Source organism: Salvia hispanica, chromosome 5 (genome assembly GCF_029641045.1).
Source record: "Salvia hispanica isolate PSC_SH4W2 chromosome 5, Shi_PSC_v1, whole genome shotgun sequence".
In the NCBI taxonomy this organism is placed as follows: Eukaryota; Viridiplantae; Streptophyta; class Magnoliopsida; order Lamiales; family Lamiaceae; genus Salvia; species Salvia hispanica.
Window position 1 is genome coordinate 4,340,247 of NC_142696.1, and position 19,227 is coordinate 4,359,473.

General features: G+C 37.0%; 3 protein-coding genes across 6 annotated transcripts; 2 read left to right on the forward strand and 1 right to left on the reverse strand.

The window, feature by feature from the left end:
- The first annotated feature begins 343 nt into the window (after window positions 1–343).
- LOC125187919 (hyperosmolality-gated Ca2+ permeable channel 1.2-like) lies at window positions 344–8,182 on the forward strand. Of its 2 annotated transcripts, none has more exons than XM_048084581.2 (12): window positions 344–728; window positions 1,288–1,631; window positions 1,747–1,908; window positions 2,488–2,623; window positions 3,039–3,140; window positions 4,560–4,679; window positions 4,806–4,886; window positions 5,769–6,109; window positions 6,402–6,647; window positions 6,997–7,321; window positions 7,441–7,674; window positions 7,755–8,182. In XM_048084581.2, the coding sequence occupies exons 2-12, from the start codon at window positions 1,318–1,320 to the stop codon at window positions 8,007–8,009; spliced, it is 2,316 nt and encodes a 771-aa protein (XP_047940538.1). In that variant the 5' UTR covers window positions 344–728; window positions 1,288–1,317; the 3' UTR covers window positions 8,010–8,182. The 2 variants fall into 2 exon arrangements, with proteins under 2 accessions (XP_047940538.1, XP_088914808.1); XM_089058682.1 differs by lacking the exon at window positions 344–728 and adding an exon at window positions 827–845.
- A 649-nt stretch (window positions 8,183–8,831) lies between these two features.
- Window positions 8,832–13,138, forward strand: LOC125190200 (glycosyltransferase BC10-like). 3 transcript variants are annotated; one of them, XM_089058231.1, is made up of 11 exons: window positions 8,832–8,977; window positions 9,068–9,401; window positions 9,635–9,751; window positions 10,050–10,150; window positions 11,093–11,164; window positions 11,294–11,375; window positions 11,654–11,734; window positions 11,810–11,851; window positions 12,130–12,189; window positions 12,329–12,475; window positions 12,550–13,138. In XM_089058231.1, exons 2-11 carry the CDS (start codon window positions 9,135–9,137, stop codon window positions 12,727–12,729), a joined length of 1,149 nt encoding a protein of 382 aa, XP_088914357.1. In that variant the 5' UTR covers window positions 8,832–8,977; window positions 9,068–9,134; the 3' UTR covers window positions 12,730–13,138. The 3 variants fall into 3 exon arrangements, with proteins under 3 accessions (XP_088914357.1, XP_088914359.1, XP_088914358.1); XM_089058233.1 differs by having other exon boundaries at window positions 9,068–9,335; XM_089058232.1 differs by having other exon boundaries at window positions 8,842–8,983.
- A 1,236-nt stretch (window positions 13,139–14,374) lies between these two features.
- Window positions 14,375–17,696, reverse strand: LOC125190703 (protein SHOU4-like). The gene is made up of 4 exons (XM_048088072.2): window positions 16,870–17,696; window positions 15,532–15,687; window positions 15,032–15,243; window positions 14,375–14,935 (listed from the first exon to the last, which is right to left on the reverse strand). Exons 1-4 carry the CDS (start codon window positions 17,617–17,619, stop codon window positions 14,743–14,745), a joined length of 1,311 nt encoding a protein of 436 aa, XP_047944029.1. The 5' UTR covers window positions 17,620–17,696; the 3' UTR covers window positions 14,375–14,742.
- Between the last annotated feature and the right edge of the window lie 1,531 nt (window positions 17,697–19,227).

Genomic DNA, 19,227 nt, shown 5'->3' on the forward strand with positions numbered 1-19,227 from the left:
ATAATCATATTCCAATATGATAGTATCCATAACTATATTTTCTGACATCCTCTATGCGTGCATAAAACATGATTGGAGTATTTGCAAATATTTTAAGAAAAAACTCAAAAACAATTTAAATAGTAATACTAAGTATAAACTTCAGAAAAATATACCTATAGCTTTACTGTATGTGAATGTACACAAGCCTTATCCGCTGGAAAAGAAAATAGCCGTTGCAGCACTGATGCGACTTGCCGACACTTCAACTAAACTATACAATTAATTATGAAAGAAATAAATTTAAGTAGCTATTTACTCATTATAGCAAATGGGGAAACAGAAAACGTAGCAATCAGGTAAACAAAACACAGTGGACTCATAAAAAAATATCAGTGAGAGAAAAAAAGTCGCAGTAGCCAACAAATCCCACTCCAAATCAGAAGAAGAAGAAGAATCTCCATTGTCGCTTGACCCTATTCGATTTAGTTATATATACCTCTTTTGACACACACAACTACTCTCTCTCTCTCTCTCTCATTCCGTAGGTGTGTGTATTGTGTATGTATAGGCGCTTGTCTTGTGGTTTACTGTAATACATATCTTCACGGAGGAGATTGCGGTGGATGTTCTTTACCTTTTGTTCAACTTCGAATCAATTCTATTCCATCCCCGATCCGCAACTCTCTACCTTCTGAGTTGATTTCTTTTGGCTTTTCTTCATGGTTTTTGGGGCTACTACATCATAAGTATGTTTTCTTCCTTTTTAATTAACTTTTCTCGTTTGTTTCTAGTGTTTATCCTCTTATCTCTGATGCAATTTGATTCGACGAATTCGGCTGGCGATGCTCTGGTTTTGAATTCCGGTTAGTGGTGAGGTTTAGGTAATAGAATGTAAAACTCCTCCGCTTTGCACCGGCTACTGTCTACTTTTCCCCAATTTTTGGTGCCAAACATGATTTTGATGTTGAGGATTCAGTTAATTTGCTTATGGAAGTTATAGGATATATTTCTTTGTATTATTTGAAAATCATGTTCAACAGCTGGGATTATTATCAGTTTGAAGTTGTGCCAAAGGATTTACAAGATATTTGGCGTTTTGTGTAATTGTCTTAAATTAATTTTAGTCAACTTTTTTCTCCAATTCTATAGCTATACACGATTCAGGAATGTGTATCTGATTGTACAACCGTGAACTTTATGTTTGGATTGTAGAAATGTTTTACGTATCCATAGCATAATTGACTGCATTATGTGGCATGTTATAGATGGTTTATGTGAAATTGACATATTCTGGTTTGGAAACAGGAGGTTTAGGCAATTAGCTAGAGGCAAGACATGGCGACATTTGGAGACATAGGGGTTGCAGCAGCATTTAATATTCTCAGTGCCTTGATTTTTCTTATAGCATTTGCCTTCCTGCGGCTTCAGCCATTTAATGATCGAGTGTATTTTCCGAAATGGTACCTCAAGGGATTGAGAAGTAGTCCCAGTCACTCAGGCGCATTCGTTACCAAAATTGTCAATTTAGACTGGAGAGCTTACATTAGATTTCTGAATTGGGTACCAGAGGCACTTAAGATGCCTGAGCCGGAGCTTATTGATCATGCAGGGCTGGATTCAGCTGCCTATCTGCGGATTTACTTGCTTGGGTATAATTGCACATTATATTTCCTTGACTTGCCGTTGTATGCTTTATCATATAATGTTCAAAGCTGCTAAATAAGGGGAAATTGTGGAACTGATTCTGCATTTTGGTATATGCAGACTAAAGATTTTTGTTCCAGTGACGTTGCTTTCGTGGGCCATCCTTGTGCCTGTCAACTGGACGAACAACACCTTGGCAGTGTTAGCTCAAGGAGATGAAAAGATAACATTTAGTAATATTGACAAGCTCTCTATTTCAAATGTTCCGCATGGATCACCTAGGTTAGGAGTTAATTCCAACCATCTTCAATTTGTTACTTGCTATTCCAGAGTTCCCGGCATCTAATTTATTAATGGGATGTTGTGAAAACACTGCCTATTTTGAGAAATTGAAAAGTTGGGTACATTTGTATCTAAGCTGTTTTTCTATGTTGGCTCTGTATCGGTGTTTGTTCTAGTGTTTTGCAATAGCCTTTTATTGAGACATAAAAAGTTCTAACCTAGTTGTGAGGTGGAGACAAACTTTCTCAGAGCATTTTTTTGTTGCTAATGGGTAACAGGAAAACAATATTTCCTCATTAATCTCAGATGATTTGCAGGCCATCGTCTTTAATTTGATAATTGAATAAATCTAATTAACTCAATTGCAATGGAGATCTTTTACACATGCAAGAGATTTTCTTCTTGGACATGCACACCTCCAGTTTGTTGGTCTTCTTCGATGTGCACATGATATTGTTCAGGATCTAGACGCCTTCTAATTATAATTTTTCATGTGCAGTAGTTAATGTGTAGTATTTGCTTTACATGAATATACGACTCTGATTGAAATGTGAATTACACTTATACGTCTATTCACAGGTTTTGGACTCATGTAGTCATGGCCTATGTCTTTACTTTCTGGACATGCTATACGTTGATGAAGGAGTATGAAATAATTGCTACAATGCGCTTACACTTTCTTGCTTCAGAAAAGCGTCGTCCTGATCAATTCACAGTAAGAAGTATTATCTTGTTGACACTGTAAAAAGGCTGTCTGCTAAACTAAATTCAGACAAGTTTTTAAGATTCTATAAAAAAAAGTAAGTTCTCGGGCCTATAAGCTCATGGATATTATTCAATAGTTAATATTGGAGTCTGTAAACAGGTTATTTTTGTTTTGTGCTGTTGAGAAATATACTAAGACGAACATGATGTGATGATAGTAAGGCTTTGTTGAACATAAATGTAGTGAAATGCTATTTCAAATAAAAAAATTGCTTTGCGCACCCTTCTGTACCTTTTGGTTAACACTGTTTGATCAGCATGGTGGAAATGCTAGTGTGATAGATGGTTATTAATGATTTAGAATATGGATTGTTACCAATGTTTGAACACTCAAGTTTGGACTTTGGTGAAACTTTTCTACGCAGGTTCTTGTCAGAAATGTGCCTCCAGATCCTGATGAATCAGTGTCTGAATGTGTGGAGCACTTTTTTTTGGTCAACCATCCAGATCACTATCTAACTCATCAGGTTTGTTACTGCTAAGATTTACTGCAAATTAGTATATAGATGTATATATATTTTCAGAATAGTTGAGATTTCTGCTGGGACTGTTGTCTGCTGTCTTCTTTATTCAGATATGTCACATAGAATAACCCTCTGCCATTCCCCCTCCTTGAATTTGATCGAATACTGTTCTTTTCTTATCAAAGTATATGCCTGTCAGAAAATGATTCTCCTTCCATTTGAAAAGAGGTTCATTACTTATACTCTCTCTCTCTTATGTCTCATATATGATTTTAGGATTAGTTCTCAATCTCATTTATGACTACTTGTAACTTTAATAATTAAAAGAGATTCTTTATGATTGCAGCAATAAGATGCGTCTTTTAATAGTCTCCTTCAGTTATTTTCATTGTATAATTGTAGGAATCTGCCTCTACATTTGTTATTTTTGATATAGCCTACAGGAGGCAAAGCAAATGGCCTGCCTCTAGGCCCTCTACATTTCTTATGTGATCCTGCACGCTTCTTAAATTCTTCAGTTATTGTTCATTAATGGATCAGATTTCACTTTTATAAGCTGAAATGATTTCACGATACTGTGATAATTACCACTATTGAGACTATGTTGAAATCTTGGAGTGTACAAAATAGAAGAAATAGATTGCCGTGAAAAAATGTACATACTCCCTCCATCCCACAAGAGTATGCACTTTTGGTTGCAGTGTTATCAAATAGTGGATATGGCGGCGCCATGGCGCTATGGCATGGCATTTGGTGGTGGAAACGCCATAGCACCATGGCGCTGCCATAGCACCGCCATATCCGCTATTTGACAACATTGCAGTGTACTGCATTTAGGGTTTAGGCATTATGCTAGAAACATGGAGGTTGGAGTTGTATTTTATGCTTTATTAATTGTTTTAAGAGTTTTAGATGTTATATTTTTATTATTTTTGAATTATATATAAATATATAAGTATTATTTTATTTATTTAATTATTGACTGCCATATCCGCCATAATAATACGCTTTATCCCTGTGGCGGTTTTTAGGCGAACTGCCATAAGTCGCCATGCGAAGATTGATAACATTGTTTGGTTGTGCACGGGTTTTAAAGCACGATTGGTAAAGTAAGAGAGAGAGGTAGAAAGAAAAAGTAATTAAAGTATTGTCAGTGGAGAATGAGACCCACCTTATTAGAGAGAGAAGAGTTTCCAAAATTATAAAGTGCATACTCTTGTGGGACAGACTAGAAAGGAAAGAGTGCATACTCTTGTGGGACGGAGGGAGTATTTCTATTTGTCTTTTCTTGTCAACATGGTCATTTTCTATTGAACTTCCTGTACAGTGGACCTCTTCAAATCATGTCCTCATATTATAGTAGTTGATAAGTGTAGTCTACTACAAAAATTCAAATATCTGTCTGATTCCAAATACATACAGGTTGTAATCAATGCCAATAAACTTGCAAAACTGGTTGAGGAGAAGAAGAAAAAGGAAAACTGGCTTGACTATTACCAATTAAAATATTCAAGGAATCAAGAGAAACGACCTATGACTAAGGTACTGTTTCTTTGTTGCTTTGAGTCATCTCATTTCTGTTTCAATTGTTAGGAACTTCATCTTCACTTTAGTATAATTATTCAATCACTAGTTAACGAGTGCTATTTACTTATTTCAAACCTGCAGACTGGTTTCCTTGGCCTTTGTGGAGATAAAGTGGATGGAATTGATTATCAGACAGCTGAAATAGAGAGACTGACCCAAGAAGTGAGTACAATAGAATTTTACTTGAAAAGTAACTTGAAAGAAGTCTTCCTTGCTATATGACTATTGCATTTGAAATGCAACATTATTATAACTATTTAGGGCACTTCACAATCTGTCATTTAAAGCTCCAGCTTCCAAAACAAATAAGAAAATCCGTATTGCACGTGCCACGTATAAATCCACCATCCAAAAAACCAATTCTATCCTATTACTGTGGGGCTGTTTATAACTGCATTTCGCTTGTTTCTCTCGACTGTAGAGTGCAGACAAACAAAATAGAGAGAATGCATTCACAATTAGATCTTTTAGGGTTTATGTAACAGTAGTTATCACACAAAGAGTATTCATTTTCATAGTTGCCTCTTGTGATCTCCAGCTTTCCTTTACTACCAGGCTAAGGACCATCTTGGCTCATCTTTAGTTGCTCAACAAACTAATAACTCCGTTTAACTTGGTAACAACTAATGGCTCAGTTAATAGATTCATTGTTTATGTGGATGCTACAGAAAGATAATTAACCATTTTACGTAGAAGATGTTTAATACCTGATATTAATGTAGTTTGTTTAATTTCACAGTAGTGTCATGCATTATTAGCATACACAAAACGTAATCTGCAGAATTTGGTTAGTCAAACAACTGTTTGTTCATCTAAAGATATAAAGATTATTCCTTTATTGGCAATTTCTATCTTTTTAATAGTATAACCTATTTCAAATTATTTAAGAGTTGCTTTCTGTCACTTTCTGTCACCTAAATGTTTCATGAATTTACTTAATGTTCTGCTGCTAACTAGATAACTGATCTTGCTAGGTCTTACTCACTACAAAATACAAATTGATGATTCTTAAACTTATAATTTTATCATATTATTCACATGTAGATTGAAGCAGAGCGGGAAAGGGTAAAAACTGATCCGAAGTGTATCATGCCAGCAGCTTTTGTCTCATTCAAAACTAGGTGGGGTGCTGCTGTGTGTGCACAAACTCAGCAGTCCAGAAACCCAACTTTGTGGTTGACTGAATGGGCTGCAGAGCCACGTGATGTATTCTGGGCTAACCTGGCAATTCCTTACGTTTCAATAACTATTAGGAGGCTTATTGCTGCAGTAGCTTTCTTCTTCCTTACATTCTTCTTCATGATCCCTGTTTCTGCCGTTCAGTCTCTTGCAAATATTGAGAGTATTGAGAAGAGGTTGCCTTTTCTCGAGCCAATTGTTGAACAGTGAGTATTTCTTCTAAAGCTGTTTACGTTCATTATAAACTACGTCTATTTTTGGTGGACGGAGGTAGTAGATTATATAATGAGCAGTAGTTAGCATCATTTTTTAAACTTATGTTGAGTTATTCCTAGATTAGTTACTCATTCCATTTTTTCACCTTTTGATTCTTTTGAACAAGTCAGTGACCGACATTTGGAAGGTTAAGTTTCAATAATCACCTTAGAAACAAATATTGCTACTTTTTGTTGTGGTATATGTTACCAAAGTAATGATAATGCTATATTCGTGGTGCAGGAAATTTATTAAATCTTTCATCCAAGGTGTTCTTCCGGGGCTTGCTTTGAAGATTTTTCTTATAGTGCTACCAACAATATTGATGATGATGTCCAAATTTGAAGGCTTTCTGTCGATATCAGCTCTGGAGAGGAGAGCTGCCTTAAGATATTATCTATTCAACTTTGTTAATGTTTTCCTTGTGAGCATAATAGCAGGAAGTGCACTTTCACAACTTGATAGTTTTCTTCGTCAGTCACCAAAAGAGTACGTTATCTGAACATAAACCATCTTGACTTGTTTCTCTTATACCTTTGATAATGAAAATGAAAATACTGTTTTTCATTAGTTAAACTCTTACTATATATGTAGTCATTCAATGGGTGGATTGGTAATTTGTTTGGTTATTTTTTGTACAACATTAAAACCATTTTGTATAGGCTTCTCTTCTTATCACCTGGTAGGATGATATGGTTATATTCCTATGTTCTAACTCAGAAATGTATGGATCTTCTCTGGTATAAAATATGCTAAGAGAATGGTATCCTATTTTTAATGAATCTGTCATTATACATTAGTTGCATCTATTTCGCTTATACGTGATTGTGCAATGCAGAATCCCTGAGACACTTGGTGTTGCAATCCCTATGAAAGCAACTTTCTTTATTACTTATGTAATGGTTGATGGATGGGCTGGTATTGCTGGAGAGATCTTAAGACTGAAACCACTCATATTCTTCCATCTGAAAAACTTCTTCCTGGTGAAGACTGAAAAGGACAGAGATGAGGCGATGGATCCAGGAAGCATCGGTTTTAACACCGGCGAACCTCAAATACAATTATATTTCCTTTTAGGTCTTGTCTATGCTGTGGTGACACCAATTTTCCTTCCTTTTATTCTGGTATTCTTTGCTCTGGCATACATGGTATTTCGCCACCAGGTAGAATAATCCTCCTCCTCCTCCCTCTCTCTCTCTCATTGCATTCAATGGATCTCTCGTGTGTGGACGACTTTCCAATACAGATACAACTGACATTGTATTCCCTTTTCTTGGTGCAGATCATAAATGTATACAATCAAGAATATGAAAGTGCTGCAGCATTCTGGCCAGACGTACACGGACGTATTATCTATGCCCTGATCTTCTCGCAGATAGTCCTGATGGGATTAATGGGTACAAAAGGTATATATGAGGCCCCACTGGTCCTTATTGTGCTTCCGGTGTTGACAATCTTCTTTCATCTCTACTGCAAAGGCCGTTATCAACCAGCTTTTGTTAAATTTCCTTTACAGGTTTGTAGCATTTCTTAATTCATGGATTATTCTATTCATATCAGATATTTATAGTAATTCAATGCACATCTTGGTTTCAGGAAGCAATGATGAAAGACACCCTCGAACGAGCAAGAGAACCTAACCTGAATTTGAAAGGCTATCTCCAGCATGCATACATCCACCCAGTTTTCAAAGATGATGAGGATGATGAAGATGAAGGATTCAACAAACTTGATGATAGCGTGATTGTACCCACGAAAAGACAACAGTCGCGGAAAAATACACCAGTTCCCAGCAAACTTAGTGGTGGATCCTCACCATCGCTGCCAGATCACGAAGGCTCTTTGTCTTAGCAGGTATACTGATCCTGTTGTAAATTAATGAGAGAGTAGTTAAAGTTCCATCGAGTATATAAGCTGTAAAAAGTGATTCCAACTTTAACATCAGCTTCAATGAGGTTCCATCGAAAAGTTTGTATGGTTATATTGGTTAGTATTTGTATTGAAATGAGAGTTTTACGCCCTTCCGTTTGATCTTCCTAAATATTCACTCAATTTCTTTTCATTTTCAAGGCTTTATGACCTTTTCTTTTCTGAAAATTTCTTTATAAATGGGGGTTGTTGTAGTATAGAGATTTCAATATGACATGTGGCTCTGGTGTTGATAGACAAAATTGATTTTAACCAACTTTGCAATGTTGGCGTGTTACCATTTTTTCTATTTTGATTATTCTACACTACTTTAGCTCATCATACTACGACAACATATCTGTGATTCAAATTTAAGCAAAACCCTTTTCAAGCTTGCAACTATTGAATATCCATTTGTAAGTTTTTCTATGAAAAAAATAACAAAATGAATTTGTGATGCTCTTTCAATTACGAAGTTAAACTACTGAATGCACTACTGTTTTAAATTACTTCATAATTTAATAATTTTTCTATACTAATGTTTAAGAATTTTATTTGCTTCATAATTTATTTATCCGGCATTGACTAGTCAAGGTGATTAGAGATCTACGCTATTCGTACTCCAGTTGTGAATAATGCACAATATAAAAATATAGTTATAATTTTATAATTAATTAATTATTCATCCAGATATTAATAACAAATTAAAAGAATAATGTGAGTATAAGGGGCAAAAATGGAAAACGTGAGACGACGTCGTTGGACTTGTCCCCTCCACTTAGCAAAGAAGCACCTCCCAACCAACTGAATCACCGCCAGAAATCTTCCGTTTCAAACCAAACTTCAATTATTTTATTATTTCAACAAAATTGCTTTGCTTAACGCTATAGATCGCGCTCTCCACTTACAATGTACATGTACTCCTCTTTCACCCTCTCTTTCCGTTAATTCACTGCTTATTTGTTGATTTAGCTACTGTTTTTTTTCATTTTGAACAACAGGAGGAGAAAGAAGAGGAAGTATTAGGATTGAGATTCAGCGATTTTTGTGTGTATGTGAGCGGTGGCAATGACGAAGAAGGCACAGGCATCGATTAAGCCGGGGCTGTCGATGCGCCACGTGTTGTGTCTCGGATGGAAGCTGGTGATCCTACTTTCTGTCGCTCTTTGCGTCTTCGCGTTTCTCAGAATCCAGCAGTATTCTCAGTCCACGGCTGCTCTGCCCCGGAAATCTCGCTCTCTCACCTATGACTTCAACGGCAATCCTAAGGTCGCGTTTTTGTTTCTCGTTCGGAGAAATTTACCCCTTGATTTCCTTTGGGAGAGCTTTTTCGAGGTTCGTGCAATTTTTGTTTGCTGAGGAAAATCTGTTGTTTTTGTGCTTCTCGATTCTTTTGGTATTTTACTTCTGACTTTGGCTCTCCAAGTAGATCACATCAGGGAGTAGGATTTTAGGAGGAGATTTGGTCTTGCTCGTTGTAACATGCTGCTGTAGCCTTTTTTTTTAGCTTGGAGATGATTACATTTCCTTCTGATTTGAGTTTTTAATCGGACTTTAGCTCTTTGCAGAATGTTGATAGGGCAAAATTCTCAATATATATACATTCTGAGCCGGGTTTTGTGTTTGATGAATCGACTACAAGATCGACAGTCTTCTTTGACCGGCAACTGGGAAACAGCATTAAGGTAATATCACCACTTTCTTCATTGTTTGGATAAGCCGATTTGGAGATATAGTATGTAGTTGTATGTGAAAAATAAGTGAAATATATAGATTGCAAGTGTATGAAATTCTGCAAATCCAAATGACCAAATCCATATCCTATAGGTTTCGTGCAGTATGATTCTCTGTGTTTCAACGTTTATCTTGAGTATCCTTGGTGACTATAGAATGTGTGACCTGAAGGACACATAACCTCCTGCTGCTGTTTGAAATGCTTCTTTCCTTAGCCACAGTAGATTGATATTAAGAGTGCTGGTGTAGGTAGCCTGGGGAGAAGCAAGTATGATTCAAGCTGAGAGAATACTTTTTGAGGAAGCTCTTCAGGATCCTGCAAATCAAAGATTTGTACTTCTATCAGACAGGTCATCTTCATTACAGCCCTAGAACAGTGTTTTTGTCGAATAAAGTTGTATGCAAATTCTTTTGGTTCGACCTAATATGGTGCAGTTAGCAACTAAGCATACGAACAAAATCTTAATTAGACAAGCTAGTACACGTTCCAATGTCAATTGAAGTTCTGGATATATGAGTGTCATATTGAGGTATCTGTGCCCTTACAATATAATCGGATTTATCCATAGCCTTGTGTGTTTCTAAAACATAGAACAAGTAGGAGTGCCATGATACAGTATCCGTGTTATTAAATAGTACTGCCATGGCAGTAATTTGTAAAAACGCCATTGCCAAGACAATTTGTGGTAGATTTTGATGGCGTCCGCCACTGATTATTTATGCCATTTAAGTATCTTAGTTAGGCTTTTTAGTTTCTTCCATTCCTACAGGAAAAAAAAAACTCATTTTTTCTGAGTGTACTTTCACTATTTTTGTATGTTGTAAATCTTGCTTGGTGTAAATATTTGTTTGGATAGTTAAATATCTCTCAATATAGTTTTCTTTATCAACCCCTTCGCACTCTTGCGGCTACAAATGGGGAGAAGTCAAGGACTCAAAGGAAAATATGAAAGCATATGGGGCTTAAGTCTTAACTTTACATATTGAAGTATACGAAACAAAAATCAGAAGATGTTGCAGTATACACTGAGAAAAATTGCATTTATCATATCATTTTTGGGATGTCATTTCATGGGTATCAACACCTAATTTTCATAATTACTGTTTCTGTCTGAATTTTTTTTTTCATAATTACTGTTTCCATCTCAAATTTTTTTCATAATAACTGTATGCAGTTTGTGCCAAATTTTATTTTTCCATATTGCGTAATACATTTGTGTATCCGTTAATGTTTTCTGCATGGATGCGACTTGAACATTGATCGTTTTCTGACTATAGATGTTTGCAAACAGTTGTGTCCCTTTGTACAACTTCAGCGATATTTACAACTATCTGATGGGTTCTCCGAGAAGTTTTGTGGACAGGTAGTAAATAAAAGTTAAGATAGGTTTCACTTCTTGGCTACTTGTTTTTTGATACATTTTATTATGGGCTATTTAAAAGCATTTGTTATATAGGATAGCAGATAGCTAAATATGAGTTTCCTTTGCCAGCTTTCTTGACAAAAAAGATGTTCGCTACAATCCACAGATGTCACCAGCTATATCTAAGCAGAAATGGCGGAAAGGATCGCAGGTTAATATCTTGTTTCATGGTAGTCATGAGCCTCATTGTTTGATAAATTGATTGCTCTTAACTCAAACCAGATAATCATAGTATCCTTGACTAATTTGGTGCCCCCTTTTCCGCACCCATGAATAAACTTATTCAATAGTCTCTCAAATCTCAATGTAAAAATATCCACAAAATCCATCTATTAGATAATTGAGCCTTCTTATGAAGGGGTGGTAAACTCATTCAACAGTTATCAAAACATATTGCTCTAAATGAATCTAATTGGTTATCTACTTCAGTGGGTCACCTTGATTCGAAGACATGCAGAAGAAGTTGTTGATGATGAAATTGTTTTTCCCATCTTCAAGAAGTTCTGTAAGGTACTTTTATTTTGTGAGTAAATATTTGTTTGGAGAGTTAATTTGATAAACTTTAAAAAATGTGTTTTGTTGCAGAGACGTCCACCAGTTGATGCAAGCAAGGGCAGGAAGAATCTTGTAAGTATCCATTTTCTGCCTGATCCAATTTGAATATAATCATAAACCTTGAATTTATCAAATCTTATAAGGGAGTGTTTATTTGAGGGTTAGGATTGAATGATAAAACATACTAGGATTGAGTCTTTGAAGGATATGATGGTCAAACATGCTCAAGATTAAAAATCCATCAAAGTAAATAGGATTAGTAGCTCTTCAGTGTATGCTGCATTTTCAATTTCTATCACTATCATTGGCATTATATATTGGTTGACCATCTAATATTGAATTTGATGCAGAAGCTTCAGAAACAGCACAATTGTATACCAGATGAACACTACGTCCAGACATTACTCTCAGTAAGCAAAAAATTCTTCTAATGCATATACCACCATAACCATGCCTGGTCAAAACTACATCACTTCTCTTTCTCCAACAATTGCTTGTGATTTCAAATCACTTGACTTGTCTCTCCTCTCTTATATTTTTGCTTTGTAGATGAAAGATCTTGAAACTGAACTAGAAAGAAGAACAGTTACCTACACTGTATGGAACCAATCCACAACAAACATGGATAATGGTGGTTGGCATCCTTTCACATTTAGCTATGCAGATGCAGGATCAGAACAAATAAAAAAAATAAAGGTTTGTTTAATTTATCTCTCAGTCTGTCCCAGATACAAGTTGTTCTTCTCTATTTATGGCCTGTGTATTTTCAGGATATCAACCACGTATACTATGAAACGGAATACAGGACAGAGTGGTGCAGTAACAATTCTACATCTGTTCCCTGTTTTTTATTCGCAAGAAAATTTTCTCAAGGAGCTGCAATGCGCCTTTTGAGTCAAGGAGTGGTTGGCAACTTTGATGTGTCTACATTACTGCAGGCACCACCCTAAATATGGGCAAGGATGTGTGATAACTAACTTTTACATAATTCACATATAGTTTATGCCCTCCAGGATGATATGCGCCAGACATGTTAAAATGTGTCAAAAAATTTTGCTTACATTAGTCATTACATTCAGGTGGAGGAACAGATACATATATGTAAAATATATATAGAGAGAGATAGAGAGACAGAGAGAGAGCCTTTTTTACTTACAGAAATGAAAATAGTTAGAATAGGCTATTTTTTATAGATTGATACCACCTTGTGTGGTGATCGGTGAGCTCTATTCTGAGTGTATGATAAACAAGTAATGTATGATATGGGGGAAGCCTTTGTTTCAGTTTAGCTACTGAAGCACTTCCACTAGTGGCCAAGCCACTTGATGGGAATGTAATTTTCTGGCCTTATTATACTTATGTTTTAGGATCTTTTAAGTATTATCTTATGCACTTGTTCTGCCGCTACTCGCTTGGGTTTAGTGGTACTAGTATTTAAGATTGATTTAACTTTTTCTTGGTCGAAGTTTTATAAGCATATTTTAGTTGTTAATGTACAAGATGTTAATAGGCAGATCAACAGATAAGAGTATTCCATATGTTTATTGTTTGTTTAGATACCCATCGGCCATCACTTCCGCTTTAATGCAGTACTTGTTTTTGAGATATACCCATCACTCATCTTTAATGCATCAAAAAATTGACGTGAAATATTAATTAGTTTTGTCATTTTTCCAACATATTGATAAGTTACGTTTTAATGGGGATAATGTGAGAACCTCCTTTGTCTTATAGGGAGTACTATCATTTGATTAGGGTATTTGGTTCTCACTACGAGCATCCGCAATGGTGGTTAGGCCAGCAATAGGCCAGCCATTCTCTCCCCTGCCACGTCAGCAACACTAAAAAATTTACCTGCCACATCAGATTTAGGCCAGCCATAGGCTAGCCGCAATAAAAATAATTCAAAATATACTACATATACGGAATTAAAATTACGATTAAAATACGGAATTAAATTTACGAGACATATACGGGAAAATTCATTAATTTTATTTAAATAAAAAAAAGTACATTAACTAAAAATCATAAAAATAACATCATAAAAAAAATCCGGGCTTCCACACACGAGCCACCTTGAATCTGTTATAGTTTGCCGCTAGCCGAATGGGGGTCCGGGGGCGCGGAGAGGCCCCCAGCCCGACGGTATGACATGTTTCTGTTTTAGGTCTTAATTTTGTATTTGGCTAGTTGTTGTCCATCGCTAAATGTTGCTCTTGTACAGAAATTTAGAGATAGAGAAAATCGCGTTTATATAGTTTTTCAAAAATTAAAAAAAAGAATTAATTTTTTTTTTAAAAAAAAGAATTAAAAAAAGAAATAAAAAAAAAACAAAATTCGGCTCTGGCCGATCGGGCCGCCACAATGGCGGCCAGCGCCGAGCGATCGGCCAGCCCACGCCGATCGGCTCGCCGATTTCGCGCTGGCCGACTCCAATGGTTCGGCTAGCCGATCGGCCAGCGCGACGAATCGGCTAGCCGGTCGCTAGCCGCCCATTGCGGATGCTCTAAGACGAGATGTTTGACAACGGACCCCATAATCGAATAAGACAGCCATGACAAGATAAATTGCTCAAGGTTGGTCTGCAACTGAAACTCAGAAAAAATGAGGCTGAATTTAACAATCTGATATTAACATGATACTTATAAAACAAAATGAGTGACAACATATAAATTCACATTTGACATTGATGGAGTGAAAGAAGAAATGGAGAATATACAAAGCTTGACCCAGATTGATGGCTTCTATACACTCATATCAATCAAAGAAGCCCACTTGCTCGTAGGGAACGTTACCCGTCTCCGTAATGTGTATTGTTTATCTACCATGCTTATAGATTTCACACCTTCTTCATCAACCAAAACTATGCACAGTGGATCTCCGCTGGATCTTCATTACATCTCATACATTCCACTGTCCACGTGTTTGTTTGCCAAAAACCAAAGACAAAAAAGACGCTTCATTTACACAGGGATCACGTCTGCATTTTGACTATCATCACAAGTCAAAGTAAGGCCTTCAATGTATGTCGGCAGAAGGCAGCATGGCCAGCGACAACCGGTTGAGACCGGCTCAGAAGGTGGGACGATCATGAGCACGTTGTCCAGTCGTCGAACCACACCCATAACACTCACGGTACTTCCTTCTTTTATATATCTGCAGAATCAAATGTATTCGCACTTGTTTCCACATGTTTTCAAAAGCAAAACACAATTTTTTGGGTACTAAGTATATTGCAATGAGGTATCTCACCCTTCTTTAAGCCGCGTTAGACGGTCATCACTCGACTTGCCTCGTTCAGAAAGCCAGCGTAGAAAGTTTGGAGACAATTTGCTGGAGTCCTTGGTGACATCAACTACTACTTTCGATTTCACAAAAGGGGCAACCTTAGCACCATAGCCTGCTTTTACAAGAGCTCTCAAACCAGACTGAAAATCTGATATATAAAAATCCGCAACATGCCTCTGTTGACATAAAGAAGCAAGGACAATAAATTACTTCCAAGGAGAAATTGTCTGCTTGTGCAACTCATTACAAAACCAGCAATGTAAGCCACTAAAAGACAGATAAATCTTGAAATCTCATGCTTTATGCAACATGTTGTTGATAATGAAGGCACAAAATCTCCATAAAATGAATGAGGTGTATAGCCATAACTCAAGCATGTAAATGGTGGCGTTCAAAGTGACACATCACAGAAGATGCAACCTTATGATTTGAGTTAGTGAAGCAGTATCTTTCTCAGCACTAACCTCCGAGTATGTGCATGCCCAAGAAAACCATCTTTGTTTGGCATTAGCTGGTTTTGCACCACAGCCTCTATATTCATATAATTCTGAGGATGCATACACACATCTTTGTACCTTCTGGAAAGAAGTTTCAAGGGGTATGCTGCCACAAGTGACAACCTGCCAAAAACCAATCAACATTTGATAAATACAGGTAGGTACTTTGAAAGTGAAAGTAACTTAGGATAACTGATGCAACTAAACTGAGTGCTAGCTGCTTCTATATTACTACAACTTATGACCATGACAACTCTTTTCAGCCATGGTTCCCGGAATCAGGATATAATCAGAAAAAAAATGGCTGACTTTAGCACCCCTACTATCATCTGAACTTGACAGGTAGAATGATACACAAACCCTCTAATTTTCCATCCCAAAACACACTTTCAAACAAAGATCTGTGCTGTTCAATCTTGTGAAGATAATAAGAAGAAGACACACTTTTCAATAAGGTCGGGTTCTAGCTTCTAAGCACATGAAAAGATGCAAGTACGTGTGCAAGTTCAGAACAGAACTAGACATAATTTTAGCTAAGTGATTTATGCCTAAACAAATGTGACATAAGTCAAAGCAAGCAGTGAAGAATGGCAACATGTTTCCCGGTTACTCGCATCACTGTATAACTGATACCACTTGGGCATAATCTGCCTCACTTATGTCATAGGCATATTGGCGTGGAGATACAGAAGTTACTTGCAACATCTGAAACAAATAAACTGTGCAGAGGAGCATTGCCTCAGTGCCCGTTCAATTAATTACTAGCACAATAAACCCGTTCTCATCGACTCCTAAGAGCTCAAATCTCCACTTCCACGAGCATATCACTATTATTGAATATACTTATCGCAACATTTAGTTATTTTTTAGTCAAACCTAAATTACAACAATCAGGTAAATGATCCAGATCTGAAAAACCAGTTGAAGGTAAAACAATCAAATTACCCCCCTTCATAGTGAAATATTGACACACTTGATGATCAAATTATCAGAAAAGATACACCCTAAAATATTTTACCAGGTCAATTTCAACCACTATCATAATCATAATCCAAATAAAACGGGTATTCCCCTAAATTGCTGATCTTCATATCCAATGCTCCAGCAGTCAAACTGGTCCCCTATTTTCATATAAATATAAAATATATATACTAGAGAGAGAGAGAGAGATCCGCCGAGTGCCATAATTAGCAACAAGCTGGGAATAACATACAAGGCAGAAGATGAAATTGGGCGTAATTAAATATTCAAAATTCCGCAAAATTCTCCTAATAATTAGGCACTAAAAAACAAATGCGTAATTACCCCGGTGACCTTGACGAACTGCCCATCAACGGCGCCCCTGAGCTCAGCATCTGGATAATTGTTTAAGAATCCCAACACGCCGCGATTCCTGTAGGCGTAATTCCACACAAAAATGACGACAATCGGCACCAATAGCGCCGCCACCGCCACCAGAATGACCGGCTTCTTGACGGACGCCATGAGAAACACCCCGACCACCAGCCCCATCACCACCACCACTAAAAACATCCACATTGCCACCTTCGAAACCTTAAACCCTAATTTCACCTCGTCGCCTAGGCTCGTGACTGCGGAGCCGTAAGCCGCCTTTTTGAACGAGCTCGGCGCCGCCGGTGCGTCCAGCTGCCCCGACCTCCGGTTCGAGCTGAGCGGGCCCGAGGTGATGAGGCCGGTGGGCTGAATCGGCGTCATCGGCCCGGAGAAGGAAGAGGACGAGGACTTCTTGCTCATAGGCCCCGAATTCTTCCCCATTTGGCCGGAATTGGGGCCGGATCTAGCAGATCCGCTGTTGTGCTGGGAGGAGGAGGGCTGGCGCGAGGGGACAACCGGCGGCGGGTGGTGGTGGTGTTCCCCGCTGGATAGGTCGACGCCGTACATTCTTCCGAGCTCGCCGGATTTCTTAACGTCGCCGCCGGTGTAGGGAACGGCGCGTGAGCCCATTGTGGGCTGGCGCTCCTTGAGCTGCTGCTCGGGCCGGCCCGAGACCATCAGCCCGTTACTCAGCTGGTGCGACCCGCTTCGGACGCTCATTTTTTCCTTGAGAGAGAGGAAATGGAAGTGAGAGAGAGAGGAAAAAGGCTTTGTAGGTGTGGGTAGAGTGAGAGTGTAGTGCAGGTGGGAAGGGAAGCGAAGGTAATGGAGAAGGCGAGTGGTGAAATTACCAAAGAGGGTCTACTGTCGACGTGAATGACCTTTTTATCCTTGGTCTTCTGTTGAGAATAAGATGCTCCATTCCCGATGATTAATTTTTTTTATTTCATCTATTAATGCTCGTATTGTTGTTAACAGTGATTAATTTACTAATTATTGATTACGTGGCATCAAATTAAGTTTTATATTGGCAAGGCAAATCTTACTTAAATGAACCATTAGCGCTCTGTTAAATGATAAATAGATGATGGAAACCACAACAATAAATCTGATGCATAGATTGGAGGAGATAATGACTAATTCATGAAATTAAAATAGGAATATATTTGAAATAGAAAATGACATTTATATAGGTAAGCATCATAAGTTGATAGTAGTACTAATTATGAATTGATGATGTTTCCGTACACAATATAATGATTTGAAATACTGCCAAATTAAAGAAAGACCAGTAAAAAGCTTGGTTGTGATGGATGAGTTGTTATTAATCACTTTCTTAAATCTCACTACCCAAAACGGAAATAAAGAAATGTTGGAGTACTAGTATGATTTATGGAGTGTATTGATAAAGAAAGCATGGGATTAGTGAATCAACGACTGTTATTTAATAAGCTGAATAAACAAAGTTTAATGTGCGAATGCAATTCTTTATGGATTTTGATGTGCAGCGTTATAAGTGTCGGTAGCAATAAGGTTTGGGGTGTACGTGGGTCCCATACGAATATGATATTCCCAACATTAGATTTTCTGACCTTTTATTCAAAATAAATACTTATAAAAAAATTAAATATTCATATTCTGACGACAAAAAAAATATGCTAATTTAGAAGATTAGTTAAGATCCATGAATAAAATGGCCATCTCCATTGTGGGATTGTGGAGGGACCTATCTCACTTGTCCAGCCTTGCTCTTCCATAATACATTCCCCCAATTTAATCTGCGGATTCGAGTTCCATCAAATTGACTAAATTAAAGATTGAATCTTATGATTATGTTCTATTCATTCTCTTGTTTTTTTTTAAATTCTACTCCATGTAATAGGTTATTCAGGTATATTATTTAATAGAGAATAAATGGCAAAATAAATAAATATGTAGTTAACTCCGAAAAAAAACTACTTTGAATTTTTTTTTATAAATTAGACCGGACCAGGCTGCGATCCAACATGATGTTTGGTCTAATTTGAACATAAAATCACTAAAATATTAGTGTTATGAATTGAAAATATAAACTGATTCAACCATAAATAGATAGAGGATTGAACCATATTTTTTAGTATTATTCTTTTTAATCCTTCCTCTCTTTCATATTTCTCGTATAACATATTCTTGTTACTTAGCAAATGCTCAGCATAGCATCAAGCCTATCATCTATTATGATATCATCTTTTTTGCTTTTGAAATTATCTTTTATGTATTTTCATCCTTTTATTTTTTCTCTAAAAATTATTAGTACTTATAATTAGTTTTAACTTGATATCATAGTGA

Coding starts and splice junctions, on each gene's coding strand:
- LOC125187919 (XM_048084581.2), top strand. CDS start 1,318: ATGGCGACATTTGGAGACATAGGGGTTGCAGCAGCATTTAATATTCTC. Junction 6,110..6,401: donor CTCGAGCCAATTGTTGAACA/GTGAGTATTTCT, acceptor TTCGTGGTGCAG/GAAATTTATTAAATCTTTCA. Junction 6,648..6,996: donor CTTCGTCAGTCACCAAAAGA/GTACGTTATCTG, acceptor TGTGCAATGCAG/AATCCCTGAGACACTTGGTG.
- LOC125190200 (XM_089058231.1), top strand. CDS start 9,135: ATGACGAAGAAGGCACAGGCATCGATTAAGCCGGGGCTGTCGATGCGC. Junction 11,376..11,653: donor AATGGCGGAAAGGATCGCAG/GTTAATATCTTG, acceptor TATCTACTTCAG/TGGGTCACCTTGATTCGAAG. Junction 11,735..11,809: donor TCTTCAAGAAGTTCTGTAAG/GTACTTTTATTT, acceptor GTTTTGTTGCAG/AGACGTCCACCAGTTGATGC.
- LOC125190703 (XM_048088072.2), bottom strand. CDS start 17,619: ATGAGCGTCCGAAGCGGGTCGCACCAGCTGAGTAACGGGCTGATGGTC. Junction 15,688..16,869: donor AGTTCGTCAAGGTCACCGGG/GTAATTACGCAT, acceptor GGTTTTTGGCAG/GTTGTCACTTGTGGCAGCAT. Junction 15,244..15,531: donor GGGCATGCACATACTCGGAG/GTTAGTGCTGAG, acceptor TTATGTCAACAG/AGGCATGTTGCGGATTTTTA.